This window comes from Brienomyrus brachyistius, chromosome 19 (genome assembly GCF_023856365.1).
Source record: "Brienomyrus brachyistius isolate T26 chromosome 19, BBRACH_0.4, whole genome shotgun sequence".
NCBI classification, from domain to species: domain Eukaryota; kingdom Metazoa; phylum Chordata; class Actinopteri; order Osteoglossiformes; family Mormyridae; genus Brienomyrus; species Brienomyrus brachyistius.
In genome coordinates this window covers 7381396-7401172 of record NC_064551.1, presented here as the reverse complement: position 1 = coordinate 7401172, position 19777 = coordinate 7381396, and the positions used below count along the sequence as shown (strand labels likewise).

At 42.4% G+C, this 19777-nt stretch overlaps 1 protein-coding gene across 1 annotated transcript in view; it reads left to right on the top strand.

Moving 5' to 3' along the window:
- The first annotated feature begins 51 nt into the window (after nucleotides 1-51).
- Nucleotides 52-19777, top strand: part of LOC125714596 (uncharacterized) — a 272791-nt gene continuing 253065 nt past the window's right edge. Inside the window, exons 1-19 of the mRNA XM_048985335.1 lie at nucleotides 52-317; nucleotides 668-734; nucleotides 1075-1199; nucleotides 1709-1754; nucleotides 2534-2646; nucleotides 3788-3833; nucleotides 8102-8242; nucleotides 8475-8636; nucleotides 9230-9370; nucleotides 9448-9600; nucleotides 9784-9891; nucleotides 9967-10107; nucleotides 10662-10730; nucleotides 11349-11477; nucleotides 13298-13474; nucleotides 15929-16118; nucleotides 16604-16722; nucleotides 17246-17422; nucleotides 18256-18445. Coding sequence (XP_048841292.1) covers nucleotides 306-317; nucleotides 668-734; nucleotides 1075-1199; nucleotides 1709-1754; nucleotides 2534-2646; nucleotides 3788-3833; nucleotides 8102-8242; nucleotides 8475-8636; nucleotides 9230-9370; nucleotides 9448-9600; nucleotides 9784-9891; nucleotides 9967-10107; nucleotides 10662-10730; nucleotides 11349-11477; nucleotides 13298-13474; nucleotides 15929-16118; nucleotides 16604-16722; nucleotides 17246-17422; nucleotides 18256-18445 — 2306 coding nt within the window. The 5' untranslated portion in view covers nucleotides 52-305. The remainder of the gene's footprint in view (nucleotides 318-667; nucleotides 735-1074; nucleotides 1200-1708; nucleotides 1755-2533; nucleotides 2647-3787; nucleotides 3834-8101; nucleotides 8243-8474; nucleotides 8637-9229; nucleotides 9371-9447; nucleotides 9601-9783; nucleotides 9892-9966; nucleotides 10108-10661; nucleotides 10731-11348; nucleotides 11478-13297; nucleotides 13475-15928; nucleotides 16119-16603; nucleotides 16723-17245; nucleotides 17423-18255; nucleotides 18446-19777) is intronic.

The window sequence follows — 19777 nt, the reverse complement described above, 5'->3', positions numbered from 1 at the left end:
GGTGGAAATAGACAGGTGATATTGTCTTCCGTTTCTTGTAGCTGGGCGATCAGTAATGCATAGCACTTCTCGAAGAGGTGCTGTCATGCATGGCAGTACCCAGCATGCATCCTCCCATTGGCTAGTAAGATGGCCGCGCCTCTTAACGAGACCGGAGTCTGGTGACACCCAGACCTTTCACTAGCAATTAGCTTTCAGTTTTGGTTATACAGAGAAATATGAAAAACGTCTCATTTGAAGCATAAGGAAACATTTGTTCTTCGATTTCTTGCGTCGAGAGAAATATTAAATAAAACATAATAATCATGGACAACCGGGTAAGCAACCTAATATATATTATATTAGGCTTCTGTAAATGAACAGTGCAGATTTACCGTTTTAATCATTTTTTGTAAAGTAAACTTAAATGTAATAAAATCGTGACAGAGTTGTATACAGCATATAGTAATAGTGTAAAATACATTAGCTCGAATCTCTCGAACTAGCAGTACAGACATGGTTTGAAGCTACGTAGCCTATTAATAATATAACAGAAACACGCAACCCTCGATATTTTGTTCTAAAAACTACTTTTATTGTGTCACGACAAGTTATAGAACTACATGCTATGAAAGCTTTACCATTTAACCATGGGACGTGGGGAATGATTTCACTTTCAATTTAACAGAAGGATATACAGAATCTGTTTGAACACATCAAGTTAATTTCTGAAGAAGCTGAGCGCATACAAAGTGGTAAGTCTGGCTCGGAATATAATGTTTGTACATCATATATAGCATTATAAACAGGTCGAATTTGAAAACAGAAACAGAAAACTCTTCTTTATGATCAGCAGTGGGTGGAGTAGAGATATGAAATGGACTTGGGATCATAAGGTTTCATCTTTCTCACTATTGTGTCTTTGCTTGTCCCTCGTTCTTCCTGCAGTATCTATTGCTGAAGCAGTCATAGTAGATGGTCGATGGATGAAATTTGCGACATTTCAATTGCTATTAATGCATTCTGGTATTAGACCAGCTACAGAGATACATATATTTTGTTTCTGAACTGCGGTTTATACATTTCCCCCTTCAGGGGCAGTTCCTTATGGTCCAGATATTCTGGCATCAACAAGGGAGAACCTTAGTAAACTCCTACCGGGAGAACGAAATTTTCAAGTTCGAAGTCACATCACGGGCCTCATCGATGCATTTTTACAGGTAAACCACATTAAGTAACAAAACATTTTATTGTAGACATAGCTATTTTTTTTACCATAATTTGCTTAAAAACAGGTGAAGTCATAGACATTTTGTAGGCTAGACTGTCCAGACTATCAGAATTTGCATATCTGCCATCTCACCTCTAGTGTCAGACTTATTTTTATCTCGTCAGCCTTAACACCGTCTACAAAAATAAACAGGATCATGCAGAGATTTTCTGAGCAGCAGGTGCTCAGAGGAAAAAAATGGGAGTTCAGTACCTTTTGATTATTGTGATAAGGCCACAAAACTCCAGTAATAAGTGTGAATATGGTATCTGTAATTGTATGAATAATTTTAATAATTTGTGTAAGACACTCCCCCGCCCCGCACATGTGCCGGAGACGTAGCACTTGGTTATAGTTTATTCTGATGTTGTGCCTTTTACTTTCTTAACGTGTTCACATTTTTATTTGGTTTTCCGAATTTTGCCTTGATTACTCCGACATGTTTTTCCTTCCGTGAAGGAGCAAAGCAGACGAAGTGTGGATTCAGTCCCAGCTGATGCCATGAGTAAGTTGCCTAAGAAAGTGTGTTTGAAGGGATTATCCATCATGCGTGAACGATGAGCTGATGCATGCATGTACAGTACATCTCCATAGTCAATAACAGGCAAAAACGTCGATTCAACCAGTTTTAATTTCACATAAAAAGAAAAGCAAGTGACACTTGTGACACTGAGCCTGTACCATAATCTTAATGAGACCCCGTTCTCCGTTACACTTCGAATTATTCTTTCCCATATTCCTCCTAATTTTTTCTCCCCACCGGATTTTCCCCTGCCGGCACACAATAATACAAAATACACAGTCATGAACATCTGGTAACATCTGCTCACATTCTATCCTACACAATCTGCGTGCTACTCAGACACCTTCGGACAATGGGATTCAGCTCCCAGGTCTTAAGGGACAAGCTCAGAAACAAATTTTAGACAGGTTTTCTGTTTGTATGAGTATATCGTGTGTAGCATTGTATACAGAATGAATTTAAAAACACACACACACACACAGAAGCAAACTATTCTTTATGGTCAGCAGGGAGTGGAGTAGAGATATGAAATGGACTTGGGACCAGAGGGTGCCATCTTTCTCGCTATTGTCGCCTTGCTGCCTTTTATAAACCTATACTTACTTGGTAAGGATTCTGCTGTAAGTAAATAGAACGCATTCTCAGTAAGAGTCTGCTAAGGGGTCTATAGTACTTTCTGTTTGCAGCCAAATATGATATATAGCCAGCTGCAGAGATAAATATATTATGTTTTTGAACTGAGGACTATTTTTCTCCTTTAGAGGCAGTTCCTCACGGTCCAGATATTCCGACATCGGCCAAGGAGGACCTACCAGGTGCACGTGTTTATCAAGTTCAGAAACACATCATGGGCCTCATCAATGTGTTTTTACAGGTAAACCACATAAAGTAACACAACACTTTATGGTAGGCATTCATTGTAATGTGCTTAAAAATCATAGAAATTTCATAAACTAGATCCTTCAGACCAGGGGTCGCCAACCTTTTTGAAACTGAGAGCCACTTCCCGGGTCCTGAGCCATACAAAGGGCTACCATTTTGATACACTCTTCTTAAATCATGTATAATAAACATGTTTTAAATGCTTTTTTCTTTATATATTGTCATTTTCAAGTGATTAGAAAAGGAATGGCAATAGGATAAAATGCTCAATGCTGAGTTGTGCTATTAGAACAGGTCCGCGGGAGACTCATGTGGTCCTCGGGGGCATCCTGGTGCCTGCGGGCACCATGTTGGTGACCCCTGCTTCAGACTGTCTTGCACGTTATCTGCCACCTCACCTCTAGTGTCAGAATTTCTGAATCACGTCTTGACGTTCTCAGCACCATTCAGAAATATAAACAGGGCTGTGCAGAGAGTTTCTGAGCAGCAGGTGCGTAAAGGCAAAAAGGGACATTCGGTACCCTATGCATCATGTGCGAGCAAAATGGAGGACGCGTGAGCAGGCTTTAGGGCAAAGAAAAGGGGAACTGGAAAATACACAGGATCACGGGGATCAGAAGGGGAGGCAAGCCCACAGGCAACACGATGACAACTTCAGTGACAGAACTGGGGAACACAGTACACTTTAATACAGGGGCAGCTGCAGGGAGACAACATGAGGGCAGGAACGGGAGGTGAGGCAAACGCGGAACAGGCGCGGCTTGTTAGAGCCAGGTTAGGGAGAAACTGGTGGAGCAGGCAGGCAGGCAGACAGGCAGGCAGGCAGACAGGCAGGCAGACAGGCAGGCAGGCAGGCAGACAGGCAGGCAGACATGCAGACAGGGCATGACACTAATTATTGCAATAAACTCACAAAACTCCAATAATAAATATGAATTTAGTAAGAATAATTGTATGAATAATTCAAATACTTAGATTATAAGGGGTGGGCTCAGGCACCCCCAGCCCCCCCCGTGTACTGAGATGCAGTACTTGCTTGCAGTTCATCCTGACTTTGTGTCTATTAGTTACATTTTTATTTGGTGTTGTGTAATTTGCCTTGATTAATTTGACGTATTCTTCCTGCTACAAAGGAGCAAGCCGAACAAAGTATGGATTCAAGCCCAGCTGATGTCATGAGTAAGTTGCCTAAGAAAATGTATTTGTTATATTTCAACTTTATTATGTGTAGCGTTTTTTTAGGGGATTGTTTTGCAGTAAGTGCAACAAAAAGTGCTAATATCAGTGAGCAGCAATAAGCAGGCCAGCCTGTAGGTTAGTGACATCAGTCTTTTGCCGAAAGAATTATTTTATTTTAATTATTCATTGGGACATGAGTGGTGGCTCTGAGGCTAGGGATCTATGGCAGCAATCGGAAGGTTGCTGGTTTGAATCTCGTAAATGCCCGGAGTGATCCTACTCCATTGGGCCCTTGAGCAAAGACCTGCAGTTGCTTTGTCCTCCATATGCTGTTACTCTACATCCAGCCCTTTAAGGAGGTCCTCCAACGTACAATGTTCCTGCTGGTTTAATGAGCTGCAGGAGGGACTGGCAGTCTGAGGTGTTGCAGGATCCAAATCAGGCCATGATACAGTTTATAGGAACACTCTATATGGTGCCTCTGTAAAATGTGGACATCTTGGGAGGTGGCAGGCATGTCTGTCTCAAGCACTGCTGGAAGAGAGTTCAGTGCTGGGCCTTCTTGGTCAGCAAGGATATTTGCTGGTTCCCGGAGAGATCCTCAGTAAGGTGCACAACCACAACCTCAGATGCTCTGAGCTCTGCTGACAGCAGAACCACTGATGCATAGGGTGATATGTTCTCCCTGGCTTCTTACGCAATCCACACTCACTTTCTTTGTCTGGCCAATATTTAGAAGCAGACTGTGGGTCTTGCACCAATCAATGTCCTGTCTCTATTCATATCACTGTGCAGACTCATGTGGCATCGGCTTTATACTTTCTGATGTTATTAGAGGTGCTTTTGGCCAAACTGTTCGATGTCAGGAGTGTGAATAGTTAGAGGCCGAGGCAGCAGCCTTGGGGGTTCCTGTGCTCAGTCTGATCTTAGCGGAGGTGATGTACCCAACCCTAGCAGACTGTGGTCTCTCAGTCAAACTCCTGGATTAATTGCATAATGAAGCTGTCAAGCCAAGCTGTGACAGCTTTTGGGTAAATTATTGAGTTGTGTTGAGCTGAAATTGACAAACAGCATTTTTATATAAGAGTTCTGGTCTGTCAGTGTGTAGTGCCAAGCTTATGGCATCCTCTGTGGACCGGTTGGAACAGTATGCAAACTTGTACAGACTGAAGATGGCAGTGAGGTTTGCTTTAATGTGTCCTATGACCGAATGTTTAAAATGCTTCATTATAGGTCGATAGTCATTTATCATTGAAGTAGATGTCGTCTTAGGCACCTTTATGATTGTGGCAATTTTGAAGGACAAAGGGACAAATCGTTGTCTATAAGTAAGGTGTTAAAATTGTCTGTCAGCACTTCTGTAAGCTCACGAGCAGAGACCCTGAGATCCTGACCTGGAATATTGTCAGGAGCAGCAGATTGATACGGCTTCACTTTGCTGACTGTTCCTCATTTCTGCTGTGGATGGCTGGTGTGTCTGTTCACTGGGGGGAGGACTGGTATTCTCTGCCTTGTTGTTTGTCACATCAGACTGGGGGGAGAACTGGTTGAGCCTGTCAGGGAGGGAGGTATCCCAATCTATGGTATGTGAGGACAGTTTCTAATCTGTCAGGGCCTGCGTTCCTTACTCCATATACTATGTGTTTTTGGTGTCATGGAAAGGGCAAGGGATCTTTTTGTGCATAAGCCATTTTTTGCAGCTATGATGCCCGTTGACGGAGCAGCCCTACCTGTCCTTAGGGCCAAAGAATCACCAGACCTAGGGTTTTACATAAATTTAATTGTGTATGAATGCAAACAAAAAATGATTTATCAAACCTGGTGGACACACATTTGCCTCGGAATTATCTTGTAAATGTGTGTTTGTGCATGAGCCTGAGATTCTGCCCAGCTGCTGCCCACAAATAACCATAAATGGTCAATGCAAATGAGCTACATGCTCATGTAATATGCAAATTAAGCCTTGATTTCAGTGTCTGATTACAGCGGCCGTAAATAAAAAAAACAAGAAGAGTAATTTTGAACAGTGTAAGGAAGGGGCATGACAAAATATCATATTTGGTGGGCTAAGCACATTTTTCAGAAACATTTTTGAATTGGATGCCAAACGTGTACGTGAGATGCAGTACCACCAAAACTTGGGTGCAGTATAGTCAAGAACCTTATAATAACCTTGAAATAAGTAAGACTGAAAATGAAGGAGCCAACATGAATGTTACGGTGTAAATACGCAGAATCAGTCTCTTCATAAGAGTCTGTCTGTTAGTTGTATAATTCTTTACATTTGCAGTCAAATATGCGTATGTCTGTGTAACGGACCTTCATCCTGCCCATTGAATTTCTTGCCTTGTCCTTCAGTTGTCCTGCTGTCTCTGCTGCTGAATCATTATTGGTATTAATGCTGTCTGGTATTAGATACAGACACACTACTGATGGCTGAGCCTAAGAAGTCATTAAATGTCTGGATCTTGGTCTTTATCTAGGACACCCACAATCCCAATTACTCAGAGTCCTCACTCAGTCTCTCGAGAGCCCTGATCAGAGCCTCCATTGACTCCACTAAGATCACAGCATCGTCGGCAAAGTCAAGATCAGTAAATCTTTCTTCACCAAAGGATGCCCCACAGTTGCTGGACCCCATGGCCCTGCCCAACACCCAGTCCATACAAGCATTGAACAAATGGAAGCAAAGATAGCCTGCAATGAAAGGAGGACAGCCTTACCACCAGCCTGGGGAAGTTCACCCCGGATACCACAGATCCCTGTGGCCTTCCCTACCCCCAGCTAATTCATCACTCATGGAATCTTAATGAGATTGGGTGGTTCACAGATGATTGGAGGATCAGCTTCAAGAACCATGGTCAAGTGCTGTGACTCCTCTCGATGATATCCAGGATGCCCTGTGAGACAAAACACCTCCTTCGGGGAACACTGGCAACACCAACACAACCCTTGGCAACTTTCAGGGTCTTATCATGGAAGGTCTCCCACATCACATTAGAGTCATTAGAGTCACCCAAGTCTGCAAGTTCTTCACATAAATTGCCTGCAAACTCATCAGAAACAGCTTGATCTTGGAGTCTAGCTAAGTCCAGCCTTATTTTCCTGGTTGGTGGTAGCCTACTGGATCTAAGCTGAATCTTCAATGTAGCAACAAGAAGTCTGGTCAGAATTCACAAACTGGGCACTTCTGTAGACCCTGCAGTTCCGCAGCAGGCTCCAGCATCTGCTCACAATGATGTGGTCAATCTCCTTTACTGCACCAGTAGTATAGGAGTACCAAGTCTAACGATGCAGTTCAGACCATTGGAACCAGGATCCAGCGACCTCTAGCTCCTGACATTTTGCAAAGTCACGAAACATGGAGCCACATTCACCTCGATCTCCAGACCCATCCTCATAGCCAGCCCTGTCTGTGCCAGTGGTCGCACTGATGAACAGAGGAGTCTCTCCTTGTAGAAACCCATCAACCATCCAGTGAAGTTGCAAGTAAATTATCTCCCTCAAAAAGACATCACTCACCGTGGTCAGACCATACACTGAGATAACAGACAAGACACCCAAGGAGTCTCATAATACGCTCATTGAAAGGAGTGACATTAGACACCATAGTCAGAAGTCGATCTGCTACAGCAACAGCTATTCCCTGAGTATGGCAGCCATCAGTCTGTCCCATCTACAGAGATCTGGCCACTCCCTGGTCTGCGTACCTCAGATGATGCTGCCACCGAAATGTGGAGTTCACGAAGAGCCCCGACAGCAGAGAAAGATGGTCAACATGCCGGAGAGACAAGACGTTCCACGTGCTTACCCAGATGGGCTGCCTGAAACTGGGCCCCAAGTGCCGTCATGCAGCAGATGACACCTCAGCACCACACCAGCCCCAATCCCAAAAACGCCTGACCCCATTAGCTCTCCTACAGTTTAGACTTTTTCAGGGATGAGACTCCTGAAGGCTTCCCCCCATCCCCTTCATGATGCATGCAGCCTTCCTTTACTTGTATGATTAAATAGAACTTTTCACAGAGTAAGTGTATAATTTAGGGCAGTGTTTCTCTGCCCGGTACTTGGGGACCAATCATGATCACAAATACCAGGTTCAGGTGTGTTGGCATCTGGGAGGGAGTAAATATGTGGACTGTCTGGGATCCTTGAGGGCTGAACTAAGAAACTCCGCCATAGGGAATCCGAAAAAAATGAAATAGAGCCTACAACATGGAGATGTTATAATGTATGTTCTTACACTGATCTAATGATCTTGTGTGAAGATCATGCTCCGGAGGTCCTACAGTCCAATGATGATCCCACCAACGTGGATATGAAGGAGAATCCGATGGCTGCGCAGAATGACAAATGGCCAAACATCAACAATGAAGTTGAGCTTCCTAGGAATGGCACTGATCCAGCAGGTGAGGAGAGAGAATTGCATCAGAGGGTGTTTGTTCCAGTATTGGAACATTCCTCAAACCCCTCTGGAGGTAAAGGGTGTCTTGGGGCCTGAGTGAACTTTGCATGCAAACAGATATTGGACAGTAGACAGGTGGCTACGAGCACAATGTATGCAAAGATTTTTGGCAGAATCCAGAAAAAGTTAAATAAAAACTACAACACAGAGATGTTATGATGTATATTCTTACCCAGATCTAATGGTCTTGTGTGAAGGTCATGCTCCAGAGGTCCTACAGTCCAGTGTTGACCCTACCAACGTGGATATGAAGGAGATGCCAATGGCTGCCCAGGATGGCAAAAGGCCAGACATCACCAATGAAGTTGAGCTTCCTAGGAATGGCACTGATCCAGTAGGTGAGGAGAGAGAATTGCATCAGAGGGTGTTTGTACCAGTAATGGAACATTCCACTGGCCTCTCTGGAGGTAAAGGGTGTCTTGGGGTCTGAGTGAACTCTACATGCAGACAGAGACTGGCCTTTCCGGCCAGTGGACAGGTGGCCATGAGCACAATATATATAAATGTTAGATATGGCAAATAAACAGACCATAAGTACTAATATCTTTCACCTTTTACAGTAAGTGATGGTTGTGTTTGGGATTGCTCCAGTTTTACTTAATAAAACTCTATTATTAAATAGAACTTTCCACAGAGTGAGTGTATAAGCTAGGGCACTGTATCTCTACCTGGTCCCTGGGGACCCGCAGACAGATGGCATTTTTAACTCTTTCTCAGCTCCTAGCCAATCAAGATCACAAATACCAGGTTCAGGTATGCTGGGATCTGGGAGGGAGCAAACATGTGGACTGTCTGGGATCCTCAAGGGCTGAACTAAGAATCACCGCCATAGGGACTGTTCTGGCAGAATCTGGAAAAAATGAAATAGAGCCTACAACACGCAGATGTTATAATGTATGTTCTTACACTGATCTAATGATCTTGTGTGAAGGTCATGCTCCGGAGGTCCTGCAGTCCAATGTTGATCCCACCAACGTGGATATGAAGGAGACGCCAATGGCTGCCCAGGATGGCAAAAGGCCAGACATCACCCATGAAGCTGAGCTTCCTAGGAATGGCACTGATCCAGCAGGTGAGGAGAGAGAATTGCATCAGAGGGTGTTTGTACCAGTGTACCGAAATGTGGAGTTCACAAAACTCCCCCGACAGCAGAGAAAGATGGCCAACTTGCCGGAGAGACAAGACATTCCACGTGCTTACCCAGATGTGCTGCCTCAAACTGGGCCCCAAGTGCCGCCATGCAGCAGATGACACCTCAGCACCACACCTCAGCCAGTGAACATTCCACTGACCCTTCTGGAGGTAAAGGGTGTCTTGGGGCCTGAGTGAACTTTACATGTAGACAGACATTGGCAGTAGACAGGTGGCTACGAGCACAATGTATGCAAAGATTTTTGGCTGAATCTGGAAAAAGTGAAATAAAACCTACAACACAGGAATGTTATAATGTATGTTCTTACCTAGATCTAATGGTCTTGTGTGAAGGTCATGCTTCGGAGGTCCTACGGTACAATACTGATCCCACCAACGTGGATATGAAGGAGAAGCCGATGGCTGACCAGGATGACAAAAAGCCAAACATCACCACTGACAGTGAGCTTCTTAGGAAGGACATTGATCCTGTAGATGATGTATGTTCTTACCCTGATCTAATGGTCTTGTGTGAAGGTCATGCTCCAGAGGTCCTACAGTCCAGTGTTGACCCTACCAACGTGGATATGAAGGAGACGCCAATGGCTGCCCAGGATGGCAAAAGGCCAGACATCACCAATGAAGTTGAGTTTCCTAGGAATGGCACTGATCCAGCAGGTGAGGAGAGAGAATTGCATCAGAGGGTGTTTGTACCAGTGTACCGAAATGTGGAGTTCACAAAACTCCCCCGACAGCAGAGAAAGATGGCCAACTTGCCAGAGAGACAAGACATTCCACGTGCTTACCCAGATGTGCTGCCTCAAACTGGGCCCCAAGTGCCGCCATGCAGCAGATAACACCTCAGCACCACACCTCAGCCAGTGAACATTCCACTGACCCCTCTGGAGGTAAAGGGTGTCTTGAGGCCTGAGTGAACTTTACATGTAGACAGACATTGGCAGTAGACAGGTGGCTACGAGCACAATGTATGCAAAGATTTTTGGCTGAATCTGGAAAAAGTGAAATAAAACCTACAACACAGGAATGTTATAATGTATGTTCTTACCTAGATCTAATGGTCTTGTGTGAAGGTCATGCTTCGGAGGTCCTACAGTACAATACTGATCCCACCAACGTGGATATGAAGGAGAAGCCGATGGCTGCCCAAGATGGCAAAAAGCCAAACATCACCACTGACAGTGAGCTTCTTAGGAAGGACATCAATCCTGCAGATGAGGAGAGAGAATTGCATCAGAGGGTGTTTGTACCAGTAATGGAACATTCCACTGTCCTCTCTGGAGGTAAAGGGTGTCTTGGGGTCTGAGTGACTCTACATGCAGACAGACACTGGCCTCTACAGCCAGTGGACAGATGGCCATGAGCACAGTGTGTACAAAGATACATATTCCAAGTAATGGGATCACAAACATTAATCAAACACAGAAGAGGAACATTTCTGTGGTTCTTCTGGAGGTAAACAGTCAGTGACCTCTAAAGCCAGTGGACAGGTGGCCATGTGCACAATGTGTGCAAATGTTAGATATGGCAAATAAACAGACCATAAGTACTAATATCTTTCACCTTTTAAGTAATGGTTGTGTTTGGGACTGCTCCGATTTTACTTGTATAATTAAATAGAACTTTCCACAGAGTGAGTGTATAAGTTAGGGCACTGTATCTCTACCCAGTCCCTGGGGACCCACAGACAGTTGGCATTTTTAACTCTTTCTCAGTTCCTAGCCAATCATGAACACCACATACCAGGTTCAGGGATCTGAGAGGGAGTAAATATATGGAATTTCTGGGATCCTTGAGGGCTGAACTGAGAATCACCGCCATAGGGACTGTTCTGTCAGAATCCGGAAAAAATGAAATAGATCCTACAACACGGATATGTTATGATGTATGTTCTTACCCAGATCTAATGGTCTTGTGTGAAGGTCATGCTCCGGAGGTCCTACAGTCCAATGTTGATCCCACCAACGTGGGTATGAAGGAGAATCTGATGGCTGCCCTGAATGGCAAAAGGCCAAACGTCACCAATGGAGGTGAGCTTCCTAGAAATGGCACTGATCCAGCAGGTGAGGAGAGAGAATTGCATCAGAGGGTGTTTGTACCAGTAATAGAACATTCCACTGACCCCTCTGGAGGTAAAGGGTGTCTTGGGGCCTGAGTGAACTCTACATGCAAACAGACACTGGCAGTAGACAGGTGGCTACGAGCACAACGTATGCAAAGATTTTTGACAGAATCCGGAAAAAGTTAAATAAAACCTACAATAGAACGATGTTACCATGTATGTTATTACCAGTGTCTAATGAATAAATAATTATTTTCCAAGTAATGGGAAGAACTACTAACCCAAAAATACATTGTGACAATGGAATGCAAAGTTTCAGCATGGTGGAAATGTAGCATTTTGTTATTGTAGCTGTAGCACTGTGTTGACCACTTTAGACCTCATCACACCCCGCACTGCACCACAATCTCTCCGATCCTCCAGCACTGCTCGACTGGTCCCACCACCCCTCAAGGCCCAAGGAAGACACACATCTCGGCTCTTCTCTGTTCTGGCACCTAGTTGGTGGAATGAACTCCCCCTAGATGTCCGAACAGCTGAATCCTTGAATGTCTTCAAGCGACAACTTAAAACATCCCTTTTTCAGAAATATCTGACGTAATACTTCTGGCATCTTACCCTGAGCTCTTTTCCTTAGAAAAAATTCAGGTATTCAGGTAGATGGTATTCATAGCCTGGGTCTTTATTGAGCTAGTATTGGAAAATTCATTGCAGAGTCTTAAAGCACTTATGTAAGTCGCTCTGTGTAAGAGCGTCTGCCAAATGCTGTAAATGTAAATGTAACTTTGGATGTAGTGGAACGCCCGATACATATATTGCTAACACTTTACTTTATGGGGCACCAACTCCTTGCAGCCAGAATATGAACAGAATTTCAAGTGATGGGATCAAAATTACTATAGCAATCCAATAATAATAATAATAATAATAATAATAATAATAATTATTATTATTATTATTATTATTATTATTATAAATAATATGATAACATGCTGATTATGTTTAATATATCACTACACATCCGTGTAAAAGACCTTGGGATGAATCTGTTGTGAAAGGTGGTATATACGAATTATTAGTATTGAATCATATTATTATTGTTATTATTATTTTTTTTATTAGCAGTAGTAATAATAAGTTACATTTACGTAGCACCTTTCACAGACCTAAGGTCGCTTTATAAATATAGATACATATTAACCATGGAAGGAAGACAGTATGGAGTAAATACAGCACTTTGTTTTTGAAGGTTATAATTCCTGTTAGGCAGAAAACATTGAACTCAGACTGCTGGAGTAGATACAGCAATACAGTTTTACTGCTGGAATCAATGACGGCACTGCATTCTGTCCACTGGGCCACTGCCAGGAGGTTAATGTGACCAGTCTTATGCAGAGAGAAATGTTTTAATAAAATCATTTTTCAGCTGTTGGGTGGCCACTGGGGGACACTTCCCTTTGGATCTAGCGGAATCCCTTTCATGAATACATGTCTTTGCAAAATATTCATAAACATTTTCCTCCATCACTTCCTGCATAACTAAATGTAAATAAATTATTTCCTCTGTACTACAATTGACCCAAGATGGGAAATATTTTACAGATATTTCACTTTTATTTTTTTGCTTGAAAGAGACCGCCAGTGTTGCTCCAGCTATAAGATGTTTGGAAACTACTCTTTAGGTTAGATGTCCAGTACTTTCAGTTCTTTTTAATCTGTCACTTTTCATCTATATTTTCTGTTCTGGACAATTGTAACTCATCTCTAAGTTCCATCTCTCTTTCACAGTAAAAGTCCACATGCTGGTTGCTGGAGAAACTTTTCGTGCTCATGAAACCTTCATACAAAAGCTGAATCTGCAGATAATCCCCTGCAGTGCAGAGAACAGCAGCGTCATCCTGGTCTTCTGTCCTGTTGTGTCTCGGATTGGGACAGACATGGAGGCAGCCATGGCCAGAGTTACAGGTGAGCCAGGATTCAGTCTCTGCTGTATGTTACCTTTGTACTGAAATACGGGTAAAACTATCATTTTTCACGCATGTACATGGTACTGTTAGTAAAGAGAAATTTGAGAATGAAACAATTTAACCTCAAACAACAAACTAGCGCTGTGGCACGTCATTGTGTTTACATGTAGGTGTTGCTCCACTTACACGATGAGTGGGTTCTGCTTCAACTGTTTGGATGGAGCTCGACATCAAACATACATATACAAACATATACAAACGTTTGCAAATAAATATTACGAAAATATCAAGTAATTGTATTCCTAATAAATAGAATGATGTGTTTTTCTATCCCTTTATTTATAGGTTTAGAATAAATAAATGATAAAATAAATAGTTTTTCCCCAAAAGGTAGTACGTGGATCATTGCGCAAGCGAATATGTGGTTTGTTTTCAGTCTAATGTGAATAATATTGATGTTTTATGGATTATTAGGGGTGCATTTTGGTGGAAAATGTTAAACATATATGCCTCATTGGGCACAGGATTACTCTGGAATGCTTTAGTGCACAGTGTTGCAACTTCGATGACCGGGTGCAAGTTCTCTGGATTCATGGATTCAGGATTTAGCAATATATGATTCATGTCTGTGCGTTATTCCTGTCCAAAGGTATGAACTTTGATTAATGAGAATGAAAATCAATGCATTTGTTGGGTTCTAAGGGTTAAAACAAACACAGACCAACAAACCATCCATATCTTTCAAGCTTTTTTCCCAGTGGACACGTCAGTCTCTCAAGGCTGAAAAACACGTCTGACACGTTTCCAGATTTTTGGTTTGTCAGAGATTGTTTTGTTTTCACTGGCAGTTAATCTGCTAGTTAAAATCAACCAATAAAAATGGAATTTAATTTCTAAAATAATAAGACGGCAATACAATGTTATACATTACATGACGGAATCAAAGAAATGGAATTTAGTTTCAATATGAAGCTAACCCTAACCCCTATATTTCGTTTTATTGTGGCAGTGAGTAACGCAGTAAAGCTGGTCACTGTCCTGGAACATGCAGTGCTCCTACAATAATGCACATATGGTGTTAAAACAGCATTGAATCTGAATCATCATCATTTGTTTTCTCAAAGTCTTTTACAAACCCACAGGTTAGACTGTGCTCTGAATATGTATAATTTACTTACTGTAAAGGACTTCGGCTTTTATAACTTTTCCATCCATCCTAATGTCAGAGAACCAGCCTATGAAAGCCAAATACCCCTGACTAAACAAAGGACCGCAGAACTCGTTAAGTTACAACTAAATTATTAAATTCCAAATAAAAGTGGAAAGAAAACACATATATTCAATCTTGCGAACACATGGCGAGCAAATAAACAGGCAAACAAAACTAATAAAATCACACCGCATTACTGCCCGTTAGACGAAAAATATAAAACAATATCTGAAATACAAAAAAGAAAAGAAAACAAGCTATGGGCCCATGGTAATTATATAGAGGAAAGTATCCTGCAGTATGACCGACAGCCCACAGTTCTCTGATTGCCACTGCGCTGCCTCCGATCTTCTTCCTATTCCGGTGAACTGACCTGGCGACTTCTTGGTACATGACGCCCGTCAGGTACTTAAAAAAAGCCAAGAAGAAAAATAACAAGGATATAAATATGCCCTTGAGAGGTAAAGTGGGCTGTCCCACAAAAACAAAGTTTTGAGAAAATGAGCTCCAAAGTTGATTTTTTTTAAAAAAAATCAGTGTGCCTATACCCTACAATTGATATATATATCATAGGTAGCACAGAGGTATGGCATAGATAATAACTTATTCAGTTGAAAATATTAAATAAAAAGGGGGTAGGGATCAAAAATGTGGGGTAGCCCACTTTACCTCTCAAGGGCACAAATACCCAGACCTTCCACTAGTTATACTCACAAGCACACAAAACAAAACACAAATATTCCTTTAAAACACTTAACTGCAATATCATCATGCCCAGTTGCAGCTCGTCTTCCATCAATTCTGATCACTCCATCCATTCTCACTCAGATCCTCCCATCTGGAAGAGACAGCTGCAAAAAAATTCTCCTTATTCCATGCCCATCCCGAGTTAAATTGGCAAATAAATCCATTAATTAGTCACATATAATTAATCACACATTTTGGAAATGCAGCAGAAACCCAAAAACACAGCACAGCACTCAAATTACAATAACAAAGGGAAAAAAATCACAACCAAAGAAAAGACCTTATGTCTCCCCCTTGTCCCCTGCCTGCCGTATCCCATGCCTGACACTGACATCACCACTTGTATTCTACAGGTTTATGATGAACCAACAGCCAATTCTAGGAAGGAAACCTCACAGCTTTTCTTTGTTCTCACCTCACTTAAGCTGCAAAAATCCATGAGGGCAAGCATCTATCAGTGCCCACAGTAACCTGTTTGGTTTCTTCCTTCCACAGTAAACAAACCTGTCATCCTGGTGTTCATGCACCACTTTCACCGCCCCAGTCACATGACCAACATCACAGTGCCACCGTCCAGGGGCAACATAGTGCAAGTCGTCCACTGCGCCTACCATGAAAATAAAGGGCTACTGCAGTGCCAGGAAAATGAGCAGGCGGTCAGAGCAGTGCGGTCAGCACTGCTGAGGTACAAGTGAAGAAACAGACCCTCTGCAGGGGAAGCGAGTATCAACTCAAATACTATGCAAACACTCAGGATATTAATCAGATTAATCAAGCAAACCCTGTGATTATTCTGCTATCGATTTTGAACAGAGTTTGTAATCGAACTGTGTGATTATTCTGCTGTGGAGTTGAACTATGCAGAATATTTCTGACTAAGAAACACCCAGCAAATATAAAAACACGACAGAAAAACCCAACAAATTACAAATTTTACAGACCAACAGTAACTATCAGGAGAATCTATCATCTTAACTGTACTGTATGTGACTGAAAAATTAAACAGAAAAAATTCATGACTCACTTGTTTTGAAAGTGACAAATTAGTTAATGTTAACAAGTTTTATATATGGTATACGTTATACATACACTTATTTATGAATTTATGTATCTGTATATTTTTACTGTATATTCATTGCACAAATGTATTTTATTACATGCACTCTGCAGGTATGTTGATTTGCATGATGACGTCCCACAGCCTAAATTCCCTCGCAACCAGCCAGTGATGGTGCAGCAGCAGATGGCCGCCCAGGGTACCAATAGAGCAAAGATCACCAATGACAATGGTTAAAACGACGGGGATGTTTGTTGTAGTTCAGCATAATTGCTGGAAATAGTCACACCACTTCCTGTTTCCCTCTGACTCACTGCCATAAAATTAATGTGACCAGTCTTATGCAGAAGGAAAAGTTTTAATAAAATCCAGTTTCAGCTGTAGTGTGGTCACCAGGGGTCACTTCCCTATTGGATCCAGTGGAATCCTCTTTGTATGTGTCCTTTCACAGTTTTGTAGTTTAAACAGATTCTCATTCATCCCTTCCAGCATAACTGTCAGATCCGGAATGATTCACTTTCAGTCTCAGTTACAGTGTTCCTGCCTTTTCCATCTAAATTACAAATGTATCCATCACATTGAAATCCACAAAATAAACTGTGATTAAATTCCTCTTCTCCATCCAGTCTGAGATGGAGAACATTTTACCACACAGGTGGATCAATGACACATAGAAGGAATCTATATGTAGAAAGTTTTCATGAATGCTTCCTGTTCATTGTGAATCATTTTTAAAATCCATCTCTCTTCCCCAGTGAAAGTCCACATGCTGGTTGTTGGAGAAACTTTTCATTTCCATGAAACCTTCATACAAAAGCTGAAGCTGCAGATAGAGCTCTGCAGTGCAGAGAAGTCTGACGTCATCCTGGTCTTCTGTACTGTTGTTTCTCGGATTGAGAAAGACATGGAGGCAGCCATGGCCAGAGTTACAGGTGAGCCAGGATTCAGTCTCTGCTGTATGTCACCTTTGCCATGAAAAACAAGATGCTACAACAAACAAGTATTATGTAACTCATCTCCTTACAGGGAAAGCGATGATTTTTTTAACAGAAGCTACCCATGTGAAGTTGTCCTGTTTTGTAGGATGTACTTGGTCCTCACAAGAAGAGCTGTTAAGGTGAATTGGAGCTGCCAAATTGTCCATAGGTGTGCATGTGCGTGCGAATGGTGTGTGTGTGAATGGTGTGTGTGTGCGCCCTGTGGTGGGTTGCCCCCCCCCCCACATCCTGGGTTATTCTCAGCCTTGCACCTGTAGTTTCTAGGATAAGCTGTCGACCACCATGACCCTGCACAGGACAAGTGGGTTCAGAACTTGGATAGATGAATGAGTGGAAGAGGTTGGATGGATGGATGCATTCATCTGGTTCTGGGCAGCTATCTTTTGTTTTACTGTGGTTGTGATTTACCCAGTAAAATTTGACACTGTTCTGTAATGTGAAGTACTTCTACTCCACTGCACATGCAGTATTTATATCATTATTTGTTTCTTGCCAAGTCTATAACAAACACACAGGTCAGACTGGACTCTGAATCTATGTAATAAATTTCCTTACTTCAAATGACCTTCGCTTTTATAACTTTTACATCCATCCTTCCATGACCATTTGTGCACTACAGGTTAATACCGAGCCAAGAGCCAGTCCTAGGAAGCAAACCTCACAGCTTTACTTTGCTCTCACCTTATTTAAGATGCAAAAAACCATGAGGGGAAACAACAGCGTCTATCAGAGCCCAAAGTAACCTGTTTGGTTTCTTCCTTCCACAGAAGACAAACCTGTCATCCTGGTGTTCATGCACCACTGTCACAACCCCAGTCACATGACTGACATCACAGTGCAACCGTCCAGGAGCAACATAGTACAAGTCGTCCACTGCGCCTTCCATGAATCTATAGGGCTGCTGCAATGCCAGGAAAATGAGCAGGCGGTCAAGGGCATGCGGTCAGCACTGCTGAGGTACAAATGAAGAAACAGGTCAAAAAGAAAGTCAGGCGATTATGTAACAGTATTTTATTACGTACACATGTATTTCAATGCACATTTTTTGCAGATTCTGCAGCAGTGGTGATGTACAAGCTGAGATCCCTCTCACCCAATCGGAGACTGAGCAGCAGCCTGTAGCAGCTCGAAATGCCAATAGGTCAATCATCACCAATGAGGTACCAAGGACGGATACCAAGCCGACGACAGAGGAGAGGGAATCTGGTCAAGGGATGATTGTACCAGCAAAGGGACATTCCACTGCTCCCTCTGGAGGTAACGGGTGTCTTGGGGCCTGAGTGAACTGTACATAAATGCAGACACTGGCCTTTCCAACCAGTGGGCAGGTGGCCATGAACACAATGTGTACAGAGACAGGTATTCCAGGTAACGGTGTCATTATCCCCTGTATTCACCTTATTTCACCATGAGCCCTGTCCAGAGATTGTTTCTCTCACCTTTGTGTTTGAACTTCCATAGCCTGGGTCACGAAACTCAGGCTAAGAAGTTTCTGCTTAACAAAACCAAACAAATGCAATCTGAGAAATTTGTTATCCTGACGCCGACTATCACTAATTTATGTCAAGCCAGGATTTCTTCATGAAGCCAAGATTACTTCCTTAGCATATGCACTTAGACATGTGCTGTGTGCAACAATCAGCTGATCACATAAGCATGGAACACAACAGGGCTATGTATTTCTAAGCAGTGGAACCGAATTATGGTAAAATATGAAGAATTCAGAAGTAGAATACAAACAGCAATACAGTGGCTGCTGCCAAAGCTAGGAAGGCATGCTGCAACAAATCCCTAATAACAGAACTGAGAAAACTACAAAATAACAGAACCATGTAGAAAGTAGAGAGAAGTGCAACTCATGGCGCAAGAGAAGAGCATAGATGCAACACACAGTAACATCTAACACAATGACCACTGAGGAAATGAACTAAGGAAAGAACTTGAATACAAACAGACAACCAGGGAGAACAAGGGACAGATATAACTCATAATCAGTTAACCAATCAAAGGGAACACAGATTAAGTAGAAACAGGTGGGGAGGTGGAGTGGATTACGATTAACTAATCAAAGAACAAGGGAACTCCAAACACTGAACACTATGAAACACTGAAAGCTAACACTAAGAATATGTAAGAGCCAAAGAATTTGCAAACATAAAACAAGACACTGGCAGAATAACCCAAAACAGGAACACAAGGTTAAACCATAAAAGATACAATGAAAAACCAAAAGCTAAGAATAAAATAAAACCCAAAAATAAGCAAATGGGGTGGAAAGGAGAAGAGTCA